The sequence below is a fragment of the Pimephales promelas genome, chromosome 11, assembly GCF_988280905.1.
Source record: "Pimephales promelas chromosome 11, fPimPro1.hap1.1, whole genome shotgun sequence".
In the NCBI taxonomy this organism is placed as follows: domain Eukaryota; kingdom Metazoa; phylum Chordata; class Actinopteri; order Cypriniformes; family Leuciscidae; genus Pimephales; species Pimephales promelas.
In genome coordinates, this window is record NC_142779.1 from 15,768,315 (window position 1) to 15,789,526 (window position 21,212).

A 21,212-nucleotide genomic window follows, 5' to 3' on the forward strand; every position below is an offset into this window, starting at 1 on the left:
ATAAAAGAGAGAGGTAGTGTAAAGTGGCTGCCTGAGGAATTTTGAGTGGCTTGCCTAAAAGAATAGTCGCAATCTGTACTTTGGTTGCTGATCTCGGGTGAGTTCTATACTGTCATTTGCTGTTTAAAATGATATTTTTCTCTTTTAATTTGACTAATAGTGAAAGTTGCTGAGGAATACGGGCTTATAGGTATTTTGAGAGATGCTAATTACAGATGGTTTGTGATGATCTCACTGAATAGATGGGGGGAGGGTCAGTAGGAAGACGGGGAGGAAATAAGGAAGTGTGTCTCTTTATGTCTTTCAAATTTGCTGGCTTGCTTGTGCTGTGTTTTGACAGCATCATACAACTAATGCTAATGATTTGGTTAGTTTTGACAGAAGGTTAAATTCCATTATTGTAAGGAATGAAGTAAATTATACACAGGACTTTATGGTTGCAGTCAAGTCATTTTTACTTGAACCGATAAAATGCTAATGCTTATAGTTTGTGGCATGCGAGTTTACTCTTGAATTTTGGAATAATCAGAGATGGAGTTTTGAACTATGTGGCTTTTGAGGGTTTGTACAGTGTATAAAGGAATTATAGGGCACAACTGTTGCCTGAAGTATAATCAGATGTTTTTGGCTAACCTCCAACTTTCCACATCTATGAGCTAATATTATCTTGTTAAGGTTACTGTAACTAATTTTAATAAAAGCCTGTGCCGCTACCATTTGTTAAAGCTCTTAGGTTTCCCTTCGGAGGAAACCAGAGAGCTTATTTTCTGTATTATTTAGGAAGCTGCAGATTTTTCTTATACTAGAGTCTCAACAGCTGAATGGAAACACAGCAATGTTATAAAATTACCATAATATCCAGCTGACTGCATTTGCATTGAATTAAAATGAAAGGTTGAGTTTATTTGAGAGCTCATGCTAATTTTTATAGTGCCCACACAGTTACCATTAAATTCTGTGTTTCCAACTTTCACACATTTTATATAGGGCAGCTGAGCTGAATGTCATTTCCAAACTGTTCACTGTAATTATGATGGATTGTTCCTTATTCCACATTTGAGGGTTCTATTTAATCTATTTTGAATCCACATGTAATTTCACATCTGAAGTGATTGAATGTTTCTGTGTGGATGCAAAAGCTCCCTAGAGAGGTAGGGGTTGGCTTGGAAACTTTATGATGCGTGACTGGAGCTAAGCAACAGTGACCATGGCAACAAGTGTTATCCATAGCAATTATTTTGAGTTAATCAAACAATTACTTTAGGGAAGCTTTTAAAAGAGGTGCTTAGTCAAAATGTTTAACAATTGTACATTATAAAACAAGACAAAAGGCCCTAATAATACTTGTCTAATTATGCTTTAAATATTGCTGTCAGTACGCTAACAGTAGTGACGTTGTTATTTTTTATGGCTGGTAAAACAGCAATTCCCTCCTGCTGCCTTTATTTTCTGCAGTCTGTTTGCTATTAAAAACCATGTCTGGACTTATTCCTAAAGACACAGCTGCTCCTGTGAGATCAGATTCTTATCCAGGGCTCTTTCTATTAACTATGGTGCATTTTAAACCTTGTTGTGTACAACATTAAAGTTGTGTTTTGTGGTTATGTCTGTCTAGCATGCAATCTCCCACTATCCGGCTAAAGCAAAATAAGGAGAGGATCATAAGAGTAGGCCTGATTAGAGGGCAGTTCTGCTAACTGTCTACAACTGTTACTGAAAGGATAGCACAATGCTATGTGCAGTTGTTTAAGCAGTGTGGTGGAGACTGGAGTGAGTTGTATTTTTAGGATGTGACATGAGGCACACCCCTTGATAGGAGCAGCTGAAGGGCTGTCTGCTGCTCTGCCTGTTGGATTAGGTTTTGTTTGTGGTAATGCTCAGCTATTGCCATTTTCCCTGCCAAGTAGGGTGATTTAGTAGAAGTGATGTAACGTTTTGTGATTTATTATTGTATGAACAATTATGCAAAAATGTATACAATTATGAATCAATCAGTGGTCTTGGGGTCAGTAAGATTTAAAAAAAGCTTTTTAAACATATTATGCTCACCAAGGCTGCAATACAGAAATATTATTCCAGAAATATTTCATTATTCCAGCTTAAAATAACTGTTTTCTATTTTATTATGTTTTTTATTTTATTATACAACACAGCTGAATTTTCAGTTGCCATTACTCCAGTCTTTAGTGTCACACTGAATGGAAACTTTGATACATTTTTCCAGGATTATTTGATGAATAGAACGTTCATCAAGATAAAGATATTCAAATGAACAGATTTGAAATAGAAATATTTTGTATCATTTAAAATGTCTCTACCGTTACATTTGATTAAATTTAATTCCATCTTGTTTAATAAAAGTACAAATGTATATGTATATGTATATAAAGAAATGGACCCAAAACTTTTTGTAGATTTTTAAACATTTTATTTGTTATTTTTTGTTGTTCAGATTTTGTTAAATTTTGGGAGTCATTGTTTAAAAATTATGAAATATTAATAACAATAATATATATATATATATATATATATATATATATATATATATATTTTTTTTTTTTACTTCATTAATTTCTGAGATGTCACATTCTTATTGCTGCTATTATACGTACTATAATAATGGTTTTTACATGAACCATTTTATAGGTGACTGCTTTTCTCCTTACCCTGCCCTGTGTGTGTTTGCATGTGTTTTTGTGGTGTTAATATTTGGAAATGTATGTGTTGTTCAGGCCCCCTCTGATAAAAGCTGCTGAGAGGAGTGAGCCTGTCGCCTCTCCCTCATCACCCCCACCACAGCACAGCATTGCTCCTGCCCTCCCTGCCCACCTGCTGCAGGACACAGTCGAGTTCCCCACACCACCCCCTACCCCTCCGGACAGGGCTGCCCCTGAGCCTCAGACCTTTCCTCCTTCTCCTTCTGATATACCTGAGTCTCCCCCTCTGCCTCTTCAAATCCAACAGCTCCAGCACTCTGAACCTTCAGCAAGGTAGGATATAATCAGTGTGCTGTTCAACAGTTCTTCTTTAAACGATTGTTAGAATGCCACGGTTTCACAGATGATGTTTCACTACTAAAATTCAGTTTCTATTATTTTTGCTTTTTGTTTATTGTAAAGTACCTTCATGGTTTGAGACAATGCAGAGAAATGTTTTTACTATTTATACAGTATTCACTTCCTATTTGGAAAATCTAGTTCCTACATTATTTTTCTATACATTGACTCGTTGGGCCCTCTAACCTGCTACATGCCCTAAAAGCATAAGATCTCATCCTCCAAGAGGTGGCGTTAAACTACCTCATGTCTCAGGCACTTAACATTACAGTAATAATGGATTCCAAATCTTTGTTGTTCATCAGGCGAAACAAAAGCATTTCATTTTCACATGCGTGTAAGCCAAGGTGGTGAGAAAGGCAAGATTGCATTGCATATTATAAAAAATATATATACATAAAAAAGCAATATTCGAATTGTAACTTAAGCATTCGAATAGTATTGATTTTTTTTTTAAATATTCAAATTATATTCGAATTTCAAAGAGACTTTCATAACAAAAAAAATCTGGATAAATCACCTCTCTCCTATCTTTGATTTTGAGGAGAATATCTAATATTTTAGTACTTAAAACATTTATTTAAAACGGAAATGTTTTGCTTAAAAGGGTTCTTATTTTCCACATTTTTATTTTGTTATCTAATGCAATGACATTCATAAAGTGTACAGCTTGGCTTAAGTGTCCAAATATGTTTTGGGGCCACTATATTTATGCTATAATAAATGTATGCATAAAAAACTGTTGCTTTAAGATCCAGTTGTTGCAATTAAGTGCTTTGCTAATATTGTAGGTGACTCCTTTCCATTTGTGTACATTGTTGTAAATGTTTATACATCTATCTGAAACTATGCAGTGTTTGGATAGGGAGCAGGATGAATCGGCCACGTTGGCATGGCTGACAGACAATGAGCTCAGCTTAGATTTCTTTTATCAGACAGTAGAGGGCGATCATGCATATGCATGTGTTTCTTTCTGCTCTGGACCTGAGCTCTGCTGCCCACTGCAGCACAGTTTGAAAAACACACATCAGAACAGGCATAGAGCTTGCATTTGTAATATAAACTGTTCTACACTGTAGCTATGGCAAATGTACACCGTTGTATCTTATCTACCCATAAAGGAAACAGAATGTGTATTACTACTAACACACACTCTTTAGCGATTTATAAGGCACAGAGGTGGACCTTCAAGTGGCAAGCTATTGTATCAATATTTGTACATTTTTGACAGTGTATTGTTCGAACAAATTACCTCACACTGGACCCCTGTTAAATCAAACTTTTTATTTTATATTAAGAGTCTTAATATTCTTAATAATCTAAATGGTGTAAAATCTAAAAGCAGCATTTGCATAATGAGATTTCTTTAGGAAGTCCCCCACCATACAGCCACATTAAAACTGATGTCCTGAGGCGCCAGCTTGATGCATCTCAACATAAAAATTCCATTAGGGGAATGAAACTGCTACCAAGGGCATTCCTCCTTTATCTTTTCAGTCTTTCTCTTTTGATAAGAGAGGTCATTTGTTAGTACGTATGATTTAGTGTATGAGTTAATAGTATTTAAACACACAGTAATTCTGGTTTGTAAGACATGTTTAGGTAAACATTTACACATTTGTCATGGAAAAATGTAGCTCAATATATCTCACTCGATATAGTTCAATAAGCTTAATATATTCAATACATCACACTGGTGGCAGATTTAAGGGTTTGAGAGTCATAGCAAATATGAATATTTTTCCTAGACCAAAAATTAATAATAACTATAACAACATGCAGGTCCCAGGCACTCAAAGAACGGATGAGGAGAAGGTGATGATTAAAAAGCCTTTATTGGAACTGGCTTATTTCATAATAAAAAAGTGTCAAGCCAACATGTTTCGACCAACAGATGGTCTTCTTCAGGGCCAAGTGAACTATACTTGATGCTGAAAGTAAGTTCAGCCTAGATACTAAAAGCCCATGTTATGAATCTTTAAACAAAAAACAGCCTTTGCAATATCTTTCGTGGTTGCACCACATCAAAATGTACTGTAATCTGTTGGACAGTCTTTCTTTTAGAAAAATAAATTATTTATGCACTCCTTAATATTTTATTGTGTATATATATATATATATATATATATATATATATATATATATATTTTTTTTTATTATTTATTTATTTTGTTTTATTTTTATTTTTTGTATAGTTGATTTCTTTCTTTCTTGAAGAGTCACTGCCCACCTTTTTCTTCTTTCTCTTCAGAAAAAAGGCCTCAAGCTCAGAGTTAGTTTCAGGTGCATCTTAATTTTGCTAATAATTGTTTCTTCAGAGGTTCATAATAATGTCATATACAAACACAGGAGCACAACAAAGCTTCGGTTAACTTTGGGGCATGAAACCTTTCCCTACTCCGTGTCCAGTCCTCAGGCTCTATAAGTGAATGGGCAGATCTGTGTGAAAATCTCTTTGTTCTGCTTTCTCACGAGTGAACAATAGATTTGTAATCCTCAAATTTCAGATCCCCCCACCAATGTCCCAATTTCCCACAACTGCTGCTGTCTCTTGCTGTAAATCAATATGGATTAGCTTGACCTCTATGAATTGGTGCTACTCCCCTTCAGGCTGATAAACTCTTTTCTTTGAGTTGTCTCTCATTTTCATGTTCTGTCGTTTTCATTCTCATTTCATTTTTCAGATCACACCAACTATCCCTTTCACAACATATCAATTGAATTTGTGAATGTATCTGTTTCTGTCATTTGAGAACATCAGGACTGAAGGCTGCTTTCTGCCATTACCCCTTCCTGTTCTCAGAGGGGTCGATAAATAATGACTTTGACCTGAGCAAATAGAAAGATCTGAAACCGTTGAGAGAGCAGTTGTAAATCAAGTCTGTTGTACATGCAGTTCATTTATGCTTTATTGGTTGATTTTATTACATGTTGCTATTAGATAGATTCTCTGTTGATTTTTGGATAGGCAAGAATTTTAATGTTTCATTGACCCCATCAGAACCCATTTGACAGACATTTTTCAAGCATTAACTCTTACAAAGTAGAAATGCACTTTTTAGAAATGTCATGGTATCAGAGAATCCATTGAAATCATTAAATTGAATGTTTATGTACAGAAGTAATGTAATATTTTTTATGTGTGATGCATGTTATAATGCTGAAATTACTTCAGATGATGAAAAATCACAAAGACTGAAACAAATACTGTATTATAGGGATAATTCTACCAAAATGTACATTTCTGTCATCAATTATGTCATTCAAAACATGTATTACTTTCTTTCTTCTGTGGAAGTCAATGGGCTTCAAAGTTGTTTGGACCCAACATTATTTAAAATATATTTTTTATGTTCCACAGAATAAATAATGTCCTACAGGTTTGGAAGACCCTAAAGTGACCATCAGGGTCAAGTTTCTTCTTTTTAAATTAAGAAATCTGCTTTGACGGGATGGATAGTAATGTGATTTAAGGGAATCACGTAATAGTAGGAATACCACATGCCTTTGTGTCTTTCTGTGTCTCAGCGTGTAAAAAGGACACCTGTGTATTTTGGCTTGACGTGGGGTCGGCTATTGTTTGCGTTCGCTGTGCTGATCAGCCACAAGAGAGCTCAGATCGACAGGGAAAAGCTGCTCATCTTTTAAAGCACTCTGGTCCCTAGGGAGGTAGAGAGAGAGAGAGAGAGAGAGGGAGAGAGAGAGACACACACAGAGTGGGAGGGGTTATGGAGAAAACCTGCAGCCACTTTGCCAAACGCCACAACAATCCAATGAGAAGACGGAGTTGCTAGAGAGCAGGAGCATCTCTTACTCCCTCCGTTCTCTCTTGTTCACTCGTCTTCGCATCCTTCCACTTCTCTACCCATAAGGCTTAGCAGTTCTGTTCTATTGTTGTCAAGGATACACGGAGTGATACAGCCTCCATCTGATGCAATGTAGACAGAGACAGAAAAGGAGTCCGAGAGAGCGAAAGGAAGTGATGCTGAGGGCTGAGTGTGGGTCACCCGTATGCCCCTGATGCCATCTGCTCCGGCTCTACTGCAGCGAATAAGCGCGAGTCTGACGCCAGCCCAAGGGCCCTCAGGACGAGAGACGTGGAGGAACAGGAGGCGCAGGTTGGGGGGAGGAGGAGGAGACGGGTGCCAGTGGAGATCATATAGCAGAGGATGGGAGCAGTGGAGTCCGCTGAGAACGGACAGCCCCTCTGTCCATCTCATGAGTGTCCCGAGAGCATGTGAGTAAGAACCCGAGGAGAAGAGATGGGGGTTCTTGATGACCTCATTGTCGTCGCTGGTGGTGTTGTTGTTGTTGTGGTGGTTTAAGTCTCCTGGTTTGAGTTTGAGTCACCTGGTTTGAGTCTCAGTTGAATGCATATTCACAAGTATTATTTCAGCTTGTGAAAAGAGGAGAAAAATAACCATTCCGAAATATTTGTCAGAGAATTACATAGAAAAATTACAGAGAAATGCCAATTACATAGAGGGAGGGGATTGTTATTGGGCTCATGATGTCACAATAGGACATAATGTATATTTACGTTTGCCGTTTGATTGTGGTAATAAGGCTCTGGTGTATGTGTTTCTACATATTGATGTTTGCGTTCCAGTCTGGCGGGCTTTGCAGACGTCTGGATGGGGGAGTAATGGCTGTATTTAATAAGGGAGAGATGTGTGTTTTTGTGGGGGATGGAGGCTAATGCTGCAGCACCGAGAGAATGAGAGAGATGGTGCTGAAATAGAACACTCAAATGTGTTGGAGAAAAGGGGGTGGGGAAAGAGAAAGAGAGTGAGAGAGATAGAGGGAGAGAGGGGCTATTTATGTTGTAGACATTCAGAATAGCGGAATGGCAGTGACTATGAAAAATATGCAATTTTGTTTATGTGGAGTGGGGTTCTATACCTCTGTTGGTTTGTGGTAAAAAGCCTGCTGTAAATCTAGGAATAATACACCCGAAAATGACCATTCTGTCATCTTTTACAAAAATACATTTATTTATTTATTTTGTGGAACATAAAACAAGATTTAGATTAGATTTAGTATAGTGTCCAGGCTGCTCTCTTCCATATAATGAAAGTCAATGTTCATCACAGCTGTCAAAGAAGTTTTTCAAGGGCAAATTGAAAAACTTGTGACGCATTATTACTTAAATTTCAGTTTGCCTACATAAAGCCTTCATTTTGCTTCAGTAGACTTTAAATAGATTATATGGACTAGTGTTATAACACATTTATTGTGCTTTTTCAGTCCTTTTTGTAGCTTTACAGCCTCTGGTCCCCATCCACTTTTATTGTACGGAAAATAGTTAAGGTATTCTGATTATTTTCAAGTCCCAAAGAAGAAATTACACTTTAGAAATTCCTGGGTTGTTTTAACCCAACTATTTAACGACAAACCCAGCCATTGTGTTACATTTTAACTACATTTTTAACCCAATGTTTGGGTTTGTCCATATTTGACCCAAAGTTGGGTTAAAACAACCCAGCATTTTTAGAGTGTACATAAGGTTTAGAACAAAATTACAAAATTGTGAGACAAATTACATTTTTAAAGCAAGCTACTCCTTTAAAAGTGTAGATAAAACAAATGTGCCTTTGTTTATATAGCATATTTTCATTAGACTGTATATTACATTTTATCCTCATCCCTTTGGCTACAATAGTTATTTTATTGTTGGAACTGACCTTTGTGCAAAAAAAGCCTGGAATTTGTTGCTCTAGGCAACACAGCTGGGGATGATGAGAAAGTTTGAACCTGCTCTGAGGTCTGTGCTGTAAGTGCAAGTATTGTAGCACCGATAGTGCTGCTCATTCAGCCATGACTAACAGATTTTTTAGCGTTTAAAGTTGCTTATGCAACCCACTTTGGAGAATTCTTACATAACAGTACCTGCATAGTTTATATGGAAGTTTGAACCTCAACTCTAAAAGCTTTATATTAGTTTTATCTTTTCATTCACCTACCAGTAGCACATCAGGACAGAGTGCAATCTGATGGAAAAAAAAGGTCTTTTATAAAATCTTACATTCATAATTGGAAATTTATATAATAATATATTAAATCTTAAATATAACTAAATAATAAATCTGAAAGTTTAGTGCTTCTACACTAGAGTCAAATGTTTTACAGTTAAAATGTTTTTAAAAAAAGGGTTTTGTGCTATAAGGCTGCATTTATTTAATCAAAAATACAGTAGTTTTGTGAAATATTACAATTGAAAAACTGTTTTCTATTTTTATTATTTCTATTTTTGTAATATTAATATTGTAAATAATGTTCCTGTGTTACACTGAAGCCATACCATGAGCTCTGACATTGAGTTCTCCTGGGAAACATCGACTGCAGGAGATTTCATGCACTGCTAAGCATTCAACTCTGTGAAGGTTGAAACCATGTGACCTGCACTTTCTTTCACGAACAAGATACAAGCTCAAGTAGCTTGCTTTAACTTTTCTATGCACAACTGTTTGACTAGCACACACTGTGCCTGTTTGGACATGTACTGAGTTATCTGGAGTGTGCTGTTGTGTAAGCATCATCTTGTCATCCATGGCATGTTAAAATAGGACTGTCACGGGGCATCCGGCGATCATGTATCCTTCTCTTCCAACAGTATGTGATATCATCATGTGTTCATTAGAAATTCACCCTGTCTTTTGCTGCCCTAGTGTCAAAATGAGCTCAATGTGGTGATTCAGCTTTGAGACGTCCCATTTGGTGATGTGTATTACCAGTACTATCTCTCCCTTTCACTCACCACTCCCTAAACCCTGAAATAAGCTCAGTGCTGCTGGAGATCTAGAACACATAAAATATTGAGAATATGCCTAAATTATTTGATAGTTCTGGTGGTGAAAGCTGGTACATCGCTGCATCCCACTGAAGAACCATGGTCCTGTAGATTTATGAACTGTTTTATGGTACTGCAGGATTTCTGATTTGAAATATGATATGAATCATAATTAATATCTAATATAGTCTTATAGTCTTATTTGGAACTGAATGAAGGATTGCTTAATTGGCTCATAGAGATTAATAAAGTTTTGAATAAATTCTACTGTAGGTCTTGAACTGCCAACGAAAGGAGGAATCTACTCATAACACACTGTTATAGTCATTGGTAATTTTGAGGTATAAAGATATACATTCCTGACTTTGAAAGAAAATATATTGAAGTTTACTTAAGGGACTTTTAAGGGTTGGAAACACGGCCTATGTTCGGGATAGCATGTACACACCAGCACACAGTGACAGAGTGCTAGTAAAGTGTTTCCCAACCTTTTTTTGTCTGAGACCCCCTTTTTCCCAAGAAAATATTTAGGGCCCCACTTCACATTTAATTATATTATCGCTCTTGTAATCTTGCAGCAAGGATGACAAAATATGTTTTTTTTTTTTTTCCAAACAAACGGTGTGCACAAATAATAGCCTATAATATTATAAATACAATAGCAAAAACATTAATAGGCCCTTTGTAATTTAAAAACGTAAACCTAGGAGAAGCCTATAAATCGGCCCTATTTGAAATGTAAAAAAAAAATATTCACACTGATGTGTAGGTAACAAAAAAAAAAAGAAGAATATAGGCTATTCCTAAATTACTGTTGTCTGGGTCCTCAATTCTTGCATATTATTTGTGAGGCTTTATCAATGTGAGGCTTTATTTTTTACACTTTTGGCGCTATAGCGAGCGTTAACAAACTTTAATTTATTAACTGAATAATGCTTCTTTTGGAAGAACATTTTAGCCGGAACGACTACTTTCTGTGTACTAAGAAGGAACTGGGCTACTCCGCAGAGGCAGTGATCCGAACCAGTGCAAAATAGTCCCAATTATAGGTGTACCATAGTGGTTCAGGATAAGTCAAAAACACGGATTGGAAAATGGATTTATGATGAACTCGCTTATTTATACATTTCGTAAATTTTGAACAGAAAAAAGTTTTAATTAAAGCTCATTGCTTAAACCTTTCAAAATCTGACGTGACCCCCCCACAGAGTTCGCTGAGGCCCCCTTGTGTTCGAAACCGATGTGCTAGTAGTCTATTTGGAGCATAGCCAGTCTCGCTCTCCCTCTATTACTGACTCATTTGTCTCCCTCTTTTGGTCAACCTGTGTCAATATCTCAATCTCTTGTACATGTTGTACCCTCTGGTATAAAAATGAGCACATCACAACCTTTTTTTAACCAATAGCCTAGATTATTTTCTTTTCTTCCCAAGATCATTTTAATTATGGTTACGTTTACAATTTGGATTTTAGATGCACATAGTATGATTAAAGCGGGCTTATGTGTTAATATCTTTTAGCAGTTGTTTGTTAAGAGACATTTCTTGATCACTCTCCTTTCTGTCACACTATAGCTGTCCTTTCGTTCAGGTTCGCGTTGTTGGAACAGCTTTGTGGGTTGTCGTGCTTCACAGCAGTGTCTGTTGCTGAACCCAGCAGTGCCTTCTGTGCCAGACAAGCCTGACTGTCTCCAAGCACATAAACTCACCTGAAATGACTTGTCTTATTATATCCAAACCTATAATGGTTATTGCAGATGCTTACCTGTGTAGTAGATATTTGGTCCTAAAGATTTGCAAAATTAAACAGGGATTTTATATATAGGCCTACTATTATAATATATTTTTTCCTTATCTAGACAAGAGTTTCAAGTAGGATGTGGAAAACCCTTTTTTAAAGCCCCCGAGAGGAACATAAGCTTGATGAAACAGTGCTCCATCTAATTCTCCCCCAGCAGACTTTCAGAAATAAATCAGTGTTTTATTTTCCCATACCAGGAAATAAATGGGTTGTCTACGCTCTAATAGACTTCCTGTGCATGTGTGGATCTATGCGAAAGAGAAGGAAATTTAAGGCTTCATCCAGGATTTTATGTTGCCAGTGTGCGTGTTGTCTAGCACATGGGAGCATATGTCTAGAGAGCACCGTCACCATGGCAACAGTGTGCTTGCCAGATATGTGGAAACATCACTGCATGGGCTACAATGCTCATTAACTGATAATTGTCTCATTGAATGTCATTAACACACTGAAAGCTGCAAAATTAGACGGGAAGACAAAATGCATTCCATCTCTCTTTGAATGGTATTGAATGTAATATTAATGAAATTATCTTTGAATACAAAAATCGATATTATAATCTAAACTTTACATTGCTACACTTGTAAGAAGTGTACTTTTTGTATTGCTCTAATTCTCTGTCTTTATCAAATTAGAGTTTTACACATTGCAATCATTTTGGTTTTGATCTGTACTTATAGATGTTAAAGGGGTCCTAATACGCCCTTTTACGAAGTCTTGATTCAGTTTTTCTTATGCTTGATTGTTTAAAAAAACATTATTTTTTACATATTTTACATTATTACAGTACCTCTCTCCCCAGTTTGGCCTGAACTTTGGAGATACGAAATGTCCTTGAATTGGTTAGCTGAAAAAACGGTTTCTCTTTGACAACAACACTGTCTTCTCTAATGCAGCTCAACCAGGCCTCGACACCTTTTTTTTATTCCATTTAAATGAGTTACATTATGACTTCACAAGATCCGGAAAAACACATTGTAGTCCAAATGAGTAGTTTGTTGTAGTTCTTGGGTGTGTGTTTGAGCATTAAATTATATGATCAGTATGTACGTGTCATCCTCTTTTGTTGACATTGTGTTTGCTGATCAGGTCAGGGAAAAGGAGAGAGTCGTTTACGGTCATTCTTCTGAGGTTATGAAGAGTATTTTGCTTATAAACTGCTGGATGCGTGTCATTAGAATTTGGATCCAAATGTCACATTAGAGGGCATATGTGGTCATATAAGTTTTTGCATGTGTTGTTATTTAATTTACTCTAAAATTATTGTGAAGATGGACTGTAAGAATATGATTTAGCACTGTGGAAGACCACTACCATTTTGACACGCTCAAATGTGATTCATACTCCTACTGAAAAGAAAGAAAATTTCCATGCTGGTCTAGGCTAAGTTATGCTGATTTGCTGCTGGTCTAGATTGTCTTGCTGGTTAAGATCTCTGATTAGCTTCCTATGGACCAGGATCCAAAACACGTGTTGGTCTTTTCAGCAGGGAATGGGTGTGTTCTGTTCACTGCACTGAAGTAAAGGCGTCAATACATTCACCAGTGTTTGATGCAGCAAAACTGAGTGTATGACTGCAGCCAAAGTCTTTTATGTGGATACAATAGGGCATATCAGTACAGACAGAGAAACCAATCATAGACTTGTTTTTGCTCTCTCTGGGTATACAGTACAGTTGGAGTTACTGTGAATTTCAGCTCGGGTAGTAAAAAGAAAGAAAAAGAAATTAGGAATAATGAAAAATCATCAGGATATAATAAAAAGAAAAACATTTTTTTCTTTATACTACAGGAGTCAGAGTGAGAAGTCTGCTTCTCTCCTAAACGTGGGGGAGGGAAAATGTGTCTGAGGAGAGAGAGAGAGAGAGAGAGAGAGAGACAGCCAAGTAATGAGTCTGCAAGTGGCGAGTATCTGCAACGGGTTTCATTTGGATAAAGCCCACCTTCAGCAAGATACCGGAGAAAGAGAACATACAATACAAAAAATGGAGGGATGGGTAAAAGGGAGAAGGGAACACAGCACATAAAGCCATAGAACCGCGGTGCGCCAGATTTTCGGGAATCGACATTAGGTATGAGGAACGTGTGAGAGTGACCGTGAGCCTGTGATCGGTGGCAGATATGGCTGTGAGCGCGTGGCAGGCTCTGTCTCCGTTGCAGTGGGCTCGCTGGGGCTGGGACACACTGCTTGGAGGGACATCCGGAGAGGATGAGGCAGACCCAGCCCTAGGGCTCCTACGGCGCCTCAGCTGGACCTCCAGACATGATTACATGATCCACGGCAGGCAGAGGTGAGCGTGGTGTAACAGCAGGGAGAGGACAGGGACTACTGCGGTGAGACAGTAGGCGGGGGTCTGCACATCTGTCTGAGGCTACGCCTTTGTTGCCGTATTTGGACTTGATTTGTTTGTACCGATGTGTTTACCTATACCATCACATACTATGTCAGATTTGTGTATTATACACTGATGCCAAGATCAAAAACGTTCACGAACCGACATTTTGTTGCATCAACTAAATAGGCAATCATTAGTCTTTACTGAAATGGCAATGAAATGTGTTCAATTGAAAATAACACCTTCACTGTGATACTTAGTAGGTTAAAATCATGAGTGAATGAGTGAATGAGTGTAATTTGTGTTTGAGCTGCTCTTATTGGTCTCCAAGCTTCACGTTCACATTTTCATCTGTAATAATCCACCAGGGCCTGCTAGACATATGCTGAGGCAGGCATTTGTTGGCAGGGTTTAGCACACAATGATTAATTGTTTAATACACTATAGGTGTATCTAAATACGTATCTAAATGTAAGCTGTGATGCGTTGCCTCGTAAATGGATGTTGCTTGTTTGAATATTGAACAGACCTGATGTTTATACTTCAAGATTATTAAATCAACTCTTAATTCAATATATTCAGACTCTCTTTTGTCTCTTTTGTCTCTTGTGTAGGAGCTCAGACTCAGACGGAGCATTCGAAACCCCCGAGTCCACAACTCCTGTGAAGTCTGCTTCCCCACCACTGCCCCCAGCAGAACACCCCTGCACCAGCTCAGAGGCATTGTCCCCAGAACACACAGGTACATTTAAGATCTTCATTACATCACAATTCACACTACAATGATCTTATGTCGAGTCAAATAGTTTTATTTAGGGTTTATTAGGCAATTAAATGCTTAAGGCGAGGCTTAGATTGTAGGACATTGAAAACGTAGTTTGTTTCTTATCTAAACAAATTTTTGTGATTTTTTTTTAATATAAATTAAAAAGGAAAGTATTAATTAGCAGAGAGTGTAGAACAACATAATATACGATTCTTAACTTTGGAACCCAAGAAATGTTATGAAAAACACATTATCTAAGTAATTATAGCTAGAAATATACATTAGATCTTGAATATTTTATATGCTAATTTTTGATGCCAGTTTGTGCTTTTTTGGAAACAAAAAGATGGATATCCAATTAAATTTGTTGTCTATATTCATTGCTTCAATTCAGTTTATTTTCCCAGTGTTTTCATGTTTTTTTTTTCTTGCTCAGATTTATTTTCCGAAATTTTTTAAATCAAGAAGGAAAATGCCTTTTTTACTTCCTTTAATCTCCGACTTGGAGTATTGCAGTCTTTGTTATCAAGCACTGCACTCGTACTCCCTCTAATGGAAATGTAGTGTATTGCTGTTGAAGGTATTTTAAAAAAATACCTTACAAAAAAAAAAAAAAAACTAACACGCAAACTTCTTTTGTACTCTATACTTCTGCATTCTTCAGCTCTTTAACTTAAAATAATATCAATACATCTTTGAGTACTATTCTGTGATGTGCTTCAAATCTATTTTTTTAAATCTATAGTAACATGTCATTCTCCATCTTCACAGCTTCCACTGCTGACATCTCGGCCAGTGAAGCTCAAGACCCAGAACTTAAACCTGCCAGTCGCTCTCAATCTACAGTCTTTGATGAAGACAAACCAATAGCTGCTAGCGGTGCCTACAACCTAGAGCACTTAATCGCCAATGACCCTTTACTGGAACCAAATTTTGGGTCTGGATCATCAAGCCGAGCGCCTCTCACCCGCTCTCTAAGCCTACAGTCGGGTGAGTTAGAGAGCCCAGGAGACAAATCCTCAGTAGGAACCTCCAACAAACCCATTCACCCACGAACAGAGTCCTTCAGCATAGGAACAGAGAGCGCTCCGGGAACCCTTCGTAGAGTGAAGAAGCCCCCTCCAGGGTCACTAAAGAAGAAGCCTCTTTCCAGGCAGAACTCAAACCCAGAGCATTCTTCCCCTAAAACTGTGTCCTCTAGTAGCACACCGGAGGAGAAAAAGAGAGGGAAACCCCATCCTGAAAGCCCTTTGCGAACCCAAGAGCAGCCTAGTTCTTCTCCCAGCCCTAGTCCTAGTCCTGCTGGTACCCTACGGAGAAACAGGATAAAGTCTCGAGTTGAGAGTCCTCCGCCTTTGGCTGAGGAGATCACTAACGCCTCAATATCAACTCAACTCCAGCCGGAGCTTCCTGACCCAGTACCAGAGGCTCCTACTGTCCCAGACGAAGAGTCTCCTATCCCTCCCAGTGCCTCCTACAAATGGGATCCGGACAACTTTGAGAACATTGACCCATTCAATACAGGAGGCAGTAAAGTGGCAAACTCGCCAGTCTTAGGCAGGAAAGCTGACTTTACATTGGTTTCAGGCACCCCTGTTGCTGTAGAGGAGCCCTGTATCCCTTCCCCTGCTAAAGAGCAACCCTTAAACATTGAGGAACAACCAATCGCCAAGCGTCAACCAGTCAGACTGGAGTTTGACTATTCAGAGGACAGCGGAGAGGCGCCGCGCAGTGCTCCTCCTAAAATCCTGGGCAAGAAACCAGGTGCCAAGATGCCCATCCGAAAGCCAAAACTGGGGATTAAGAAGGCCCCTCCTCCCAAGACTGAACAGCTAGACAATTCACCTGTTCCAGCACTTTCAAATGACAATGATGATATCCCAATCCCTAAGGCGTCATATAACTTTGACCCCAGCAAGTGGGATGACCCTAACTTTAATCCATTTTCTTCAAGCAGTGGTGTCCCGAACTCTCCTAATCTGTCTAAAGGATCCTACAGCTTTGATACTGACTCATTTGATGATTCAATCGACCCCTTCAAATCGTCTAACAATATGGGAAACCCCCCAACGAAAGCTGCCTCTTTTGACCAGTCCAACAATGAGAATGAGAATGATAACATTGTTGAGTTAGAGGATCACAACCAGAACAAACCTGCCAAAAACAAAAAGAAGCCTCTTAAATCGTAAGTCTGAACTTCTAATTCAGAATTCAGTTTAATTTCAAATTAGGTCATAATGTGTGCCATTCATCCAGTGTAGACCAGTAATTGCTAGTACATTTTCTTGTGTGTATTTCTGAACATGTGTGTATGTGAGTGGAATGGGTGTTGCCACTTGTTGTTTGTCAGCCTTTGTCACATGTCTGTCTGTTGATCTCATGCATCACAGGAAGTCCAGCAATGTCTCTTCTCTGTGTTGCTTCGTGTAAGTAGAGAGATGTAGCAAAATCAAAATCCGTAATAATATAGATTAACACAAAATGTCATTTTAACATGTTTTAACTCATGAGCTCACCATCAATTGGTTTAATTATTCATTTTTGATACATATGACTGATTTCAGTTTTTCCTCTGCTCCATGCCGGATATTATCCAATGAGAATTTGTTGCCATCTAGTGGACCCCCCAATAAGTGCAGTCGATTCCAGGAACATGGGCAGAGGACAAGTTCTGACGTGCAAATGTGCACAAGGCTAGAACACATAGTCTAGAAAACATTATTTTGATTACAATGTACATGTGATCCAATTTGAGCTGTGTTGACGACACTTCTTCCAATGAATTAGATGTGAAGGTTGACATATTATCTCTTAATCTCTTAATATATTCCTTATCAAGACAGAGACTCAATTCAGAGATTTTTCTTCCTTCAGAGATCTTCCCTCCTTAGTAGTCGATAACACGCTGGTGGATAATAAACATTGCAAAGTTGACAAGTGAATCTTTTTTTGCGCTCTTGAGCGAGACATTCTCTTCTTGTGTAAGACCCCCTGCACACCCCGATTCATTAATGCAGCTGTTTGGGATCAGTCTATTCAGATTTTACAATACTGCTGAAATTAAATATTTACATCACAGTTACACTATGAAATGGTAACAAGGTCAACAACAGCAACATAATAGGATCGGATATGAGTCTGTTAAGTTGTTACATGTCATCTTGTGAGGTCATTGAGCAATTCATCAGGGGCAACATTATCTGTGAATGTGTTAAGGCAGAGTATCTATTTTTGTATCTATTTCCTAATTCAAAAGCACACATTTTTACTGCATAATCATCATGCTTCTCTAAGACATATTTTCAATTCATCACTAATAGCTATATGTCTTAAATTTCCTGCCATGGTTCAATTTGTGAGTAGAAAAAAACATGGCATAAAAATTGCATTATAGCAAAGGAGAATGTTTATTAAAAACACAATTCACACACACACAAAAAAGCACAATATAACATTCATATACAACACTAATAGAAGAGTAAATCATAATGTAAGCCCTGAATAATCCATTTCATTGTGCACTGGTAAAATCTTAACTGATGAGAATTAATCCTTAAAGGGATACTCCACTTTTTTTGGAAATAGGTTCATTTTACCACTCCCCAGAGTTTAACAGTTGAGTTTTACCGTTTTCGAATGTATTCAGTCGATTTTCTGTTTTTTCGAAGAATATCAGTAACCAGACAGTTTCTGGTCCCATTGACTTCCATTGTATATTTTTTTCCTACTATGGAAGTCGATGAGACCAGAAACTGTCTGGTTACTGATATTCTTCTAAATATCAGAAAATCGTCTGAATGGATTTGAAAACGGTAAAACTCAACTGTTTAACTCTGGGGAAGTGGTAAAATGAGCCTATTTCCAAAAAATGTGGAGTATCCCTTTAGTAATAAGCATCATTTACTGGTTGAATTACAGTATAGCTGCATTGTCAAAAGGTTTTCTAAAACATTTATCAGAACAACAGAACAGGTATGTATTATTTAACTAAAACTTTGTTAAATAATAATACTGTCTTTCAAAAAATAGAAAAAAACAACAACTAAAAACTGTGTGCACAGTTTGGTTTTTAAAAGATTTATATTCTGATTGGTTGGACAGAAGACAAAAATGGGCACATGAAAAATTATATGTTTTATTCCAAATTGATATTTTAAAAACTAACAAAATTACTTCTGTCTTGTTGTCTTAAACAGTAGTACTTTCAGAGTGAAGAAGTCTCCAAAGAGGACTCAGATTACCGAGCCATCTGCACAAGTAAGTTAAGACATGAGCACACATTCACCTACAGTACACTCACACAGTCAAACAGTCTGAAGATTATCTGTTTCTTTTTTTGCTGTCACCTCATATCATAACAGTGTTGTCCTGTGTGTTCTCCACTCTCGCCCTCCACTTCACACACACATCATCACCTGCAGGAGGACTCGCCCGATGCCAATCCTGACCTTTCACAAGATCATGCCACAGATGAGGAGAAACTGGCTTCCTCCACCAATCAGAAATGGACTAGACATGATGTAGAGGTGGAGCTGAACTCTGACGTCCAAGACTACCCGCAGCCAACAGACTTCACAGCTTTTGTCAAGGAGAACAATTTGCCTGCGCCGAGTGACGGTGAGAGAGGGGAAGAGTCACTACTTTATTTCTAACCATGAGTCAAGGATTGTGTCCATGCTCCTACATTACTTTACATACTTTACATTTTTGAAGAGTAAGAATGAGACTGTCAGTACAATGACAACTGATTTTATTTTGTTATTATGCTATTATATTTATATCAATTATTATATCTATTATATCAATTATATTAAGTTTAGTGTTATCAATTATATTATGCTCAAAATAGTTTTTTTTTTGTATAGTGACATCCCAATTCTTTTTACACACACAGACATGTAATATAAATAATGCACAGCCGAGGTGGTAATGTGGCCACGACGCACAGGGTTTTATAATATAATAATTTTAAATAATTTTATTACAGTACTAAACTACTGTATTGCAGAAATTACTATTTAAAAAGAATTAACATTGAAAATGGCCGGTTACATTGTACTAATGAGAGTTTGGTGGGAAAATGTTTTCAAAATGTCATGTCAAAATGCAAATGAATAAAAATGGTCCTAAAAATGTCAACAGTATTTATTTTCCTTTATTTGCGGGGAAATTTTTTGTGATATTCAACCATCAGATTATTTTCCACATGATCTAAGTTTGACTGGAACCCCAAATGACCACACACTGGCCCGTTTTATTAGCCTTTGACCCATAGGGAACCATTTGGGCCCTGAGGCACTCTGCCTGAATATAACTGGGTCATTGGTACAGAAGCAGATAATTTATAGTGCCACTCTCATGTTGGTTCTGTCAGTCTGTCAACTGATGATATTCTTTGGAAGCCTTATATTATTTTCAATTCCTAATATAACTTTTATAAAACATTGAACCTGTTATATATCACTCATTTTCTCTTCTCTGCAGTTACAGACTATGAGATTGAATACATGGAAAAGATTGGCTCCTCTGCACCTGTGAGTATTTACCTGACTTCTAGATAAACTTCGGGCAGTTGCCAAAAAAAAAAAAAAAAAAAAAAGTTTATGTGACAAACACCAAACTAATGTTAGATTATAGACCATTGTATTTATGTGAGTGCATATATGTATTTATTTACAGCCTCTCTCAGTGAAGAAACCATCACTTTATCTGAAACTGGACTCTGTGACAGACAGTCCAAAGAAGACCTCCAACATGCACGATTCAGAGCCCAACTCCCCCTGCACCGGGTAAACTAAACGCACACAGACACACACACTTTGGGTTTTCGTATTTTATGGGGACATTCTATTGACATAATTATTTTTATACAGTATGAAGTGTATATTCTATCCCCTGAAATTTCCTTAAAAAAGGATTTTGGACATTGCCATAACCAGGAGACACAACCAATCATATATGACTTAAATATGAAATTAATGACTTGATAGGCATAGTTTTCTTTCTTTTCTTTTCTTCTTGACATATTTTAACAGGAAGTCACCATCTACTGTTAGATGACAACTGCACCATTTTTTTGACAAAAAGTCACAGCCTTTTATATTTATCTCTGTTTTGCTAAGGGTGAAGTTTATCAGTTTTTACAAGTGTACTTTCATAGTCAGAGCCATCATCCACAAACTGAGAGCCACAAAACTCAATTCTCATGGGGTGAGAACAACGTGTTTTCTTTGACTGTATTTCAGGTGTTTAATTGTATTGGTCTGGCACTTTACAGGAGCTTTGAGGAGATGGAGGCTCAGATTTCGCAGGGAAAATCACCTGTGCTGCCACCTCGTGGCGCTCGTGACCCCATGGCCTCAGAGAAAAGCAGAAAGAGGGACAGTCAGTCTCAGAGTCGAACGCAGAGCAACGAGAGAGATGGAGTGGTAAGTGTAAACCAATAAACCAAAAGCACCTTCAAGAG

The 21,212-nt window shown here is 37.6% G+C and overlaps 1 protein-coding gene across 2 annotated transcripts in view; it reads left to right on the forward strand.

The window, feature by feature from the left end:
* The window catches only part of tacc2 (transforming, acidic coiled-coil containing protein 2), a 63,506-nt gene that overhangs the window by 27,441 nt on the left and 14,853 nt on the right, over positions 1 to 21,212 (forward strand). Inside the window, exons 3-11 of one of the 2 annotated variants that reach the window (XM_089117073.1) lie at positions 2,733 to 2,990; positions 14,595 to 14,722; positions 15,518 to 16,931; positions 17,137 to 17,172; positions 18,943 to 19,003; positions 19,108 to 19,363; positions 20,231 to 20,280; positions 20,426 to 20,535; positions 21,024 to 21,174. In XM_089117073.1, the coding sequence (XP_088973199.1) occupies positions 2,733 to 2,990; positions 14,595 to 14,722; positions 15,518 to 16,931; positions 17,137 to 17,172; positions 18,943 to 19,003; positions 19,108 to 19,363; positions 20,231 to 20,280; positions 20,426 to 20,535; positions 21,024 to 21,174 (2,464 nt within the window). The remainder of the gene's footprint in view (positions 1 to 2,732; positions 2,991 to 14,594; positions 14,723 to 15,517; positions 16,932 to 17,136; positions 17,173 to 18,942; positions 19,004 to 19,107; positions 19,364 to 20,230; positions 20,281 to 20,425; positions 20,536 to 21,023; positions 21,175 to 21,212) is intronic. The other variant, XM_089117072.1, reaches the window with a different exon arrangement.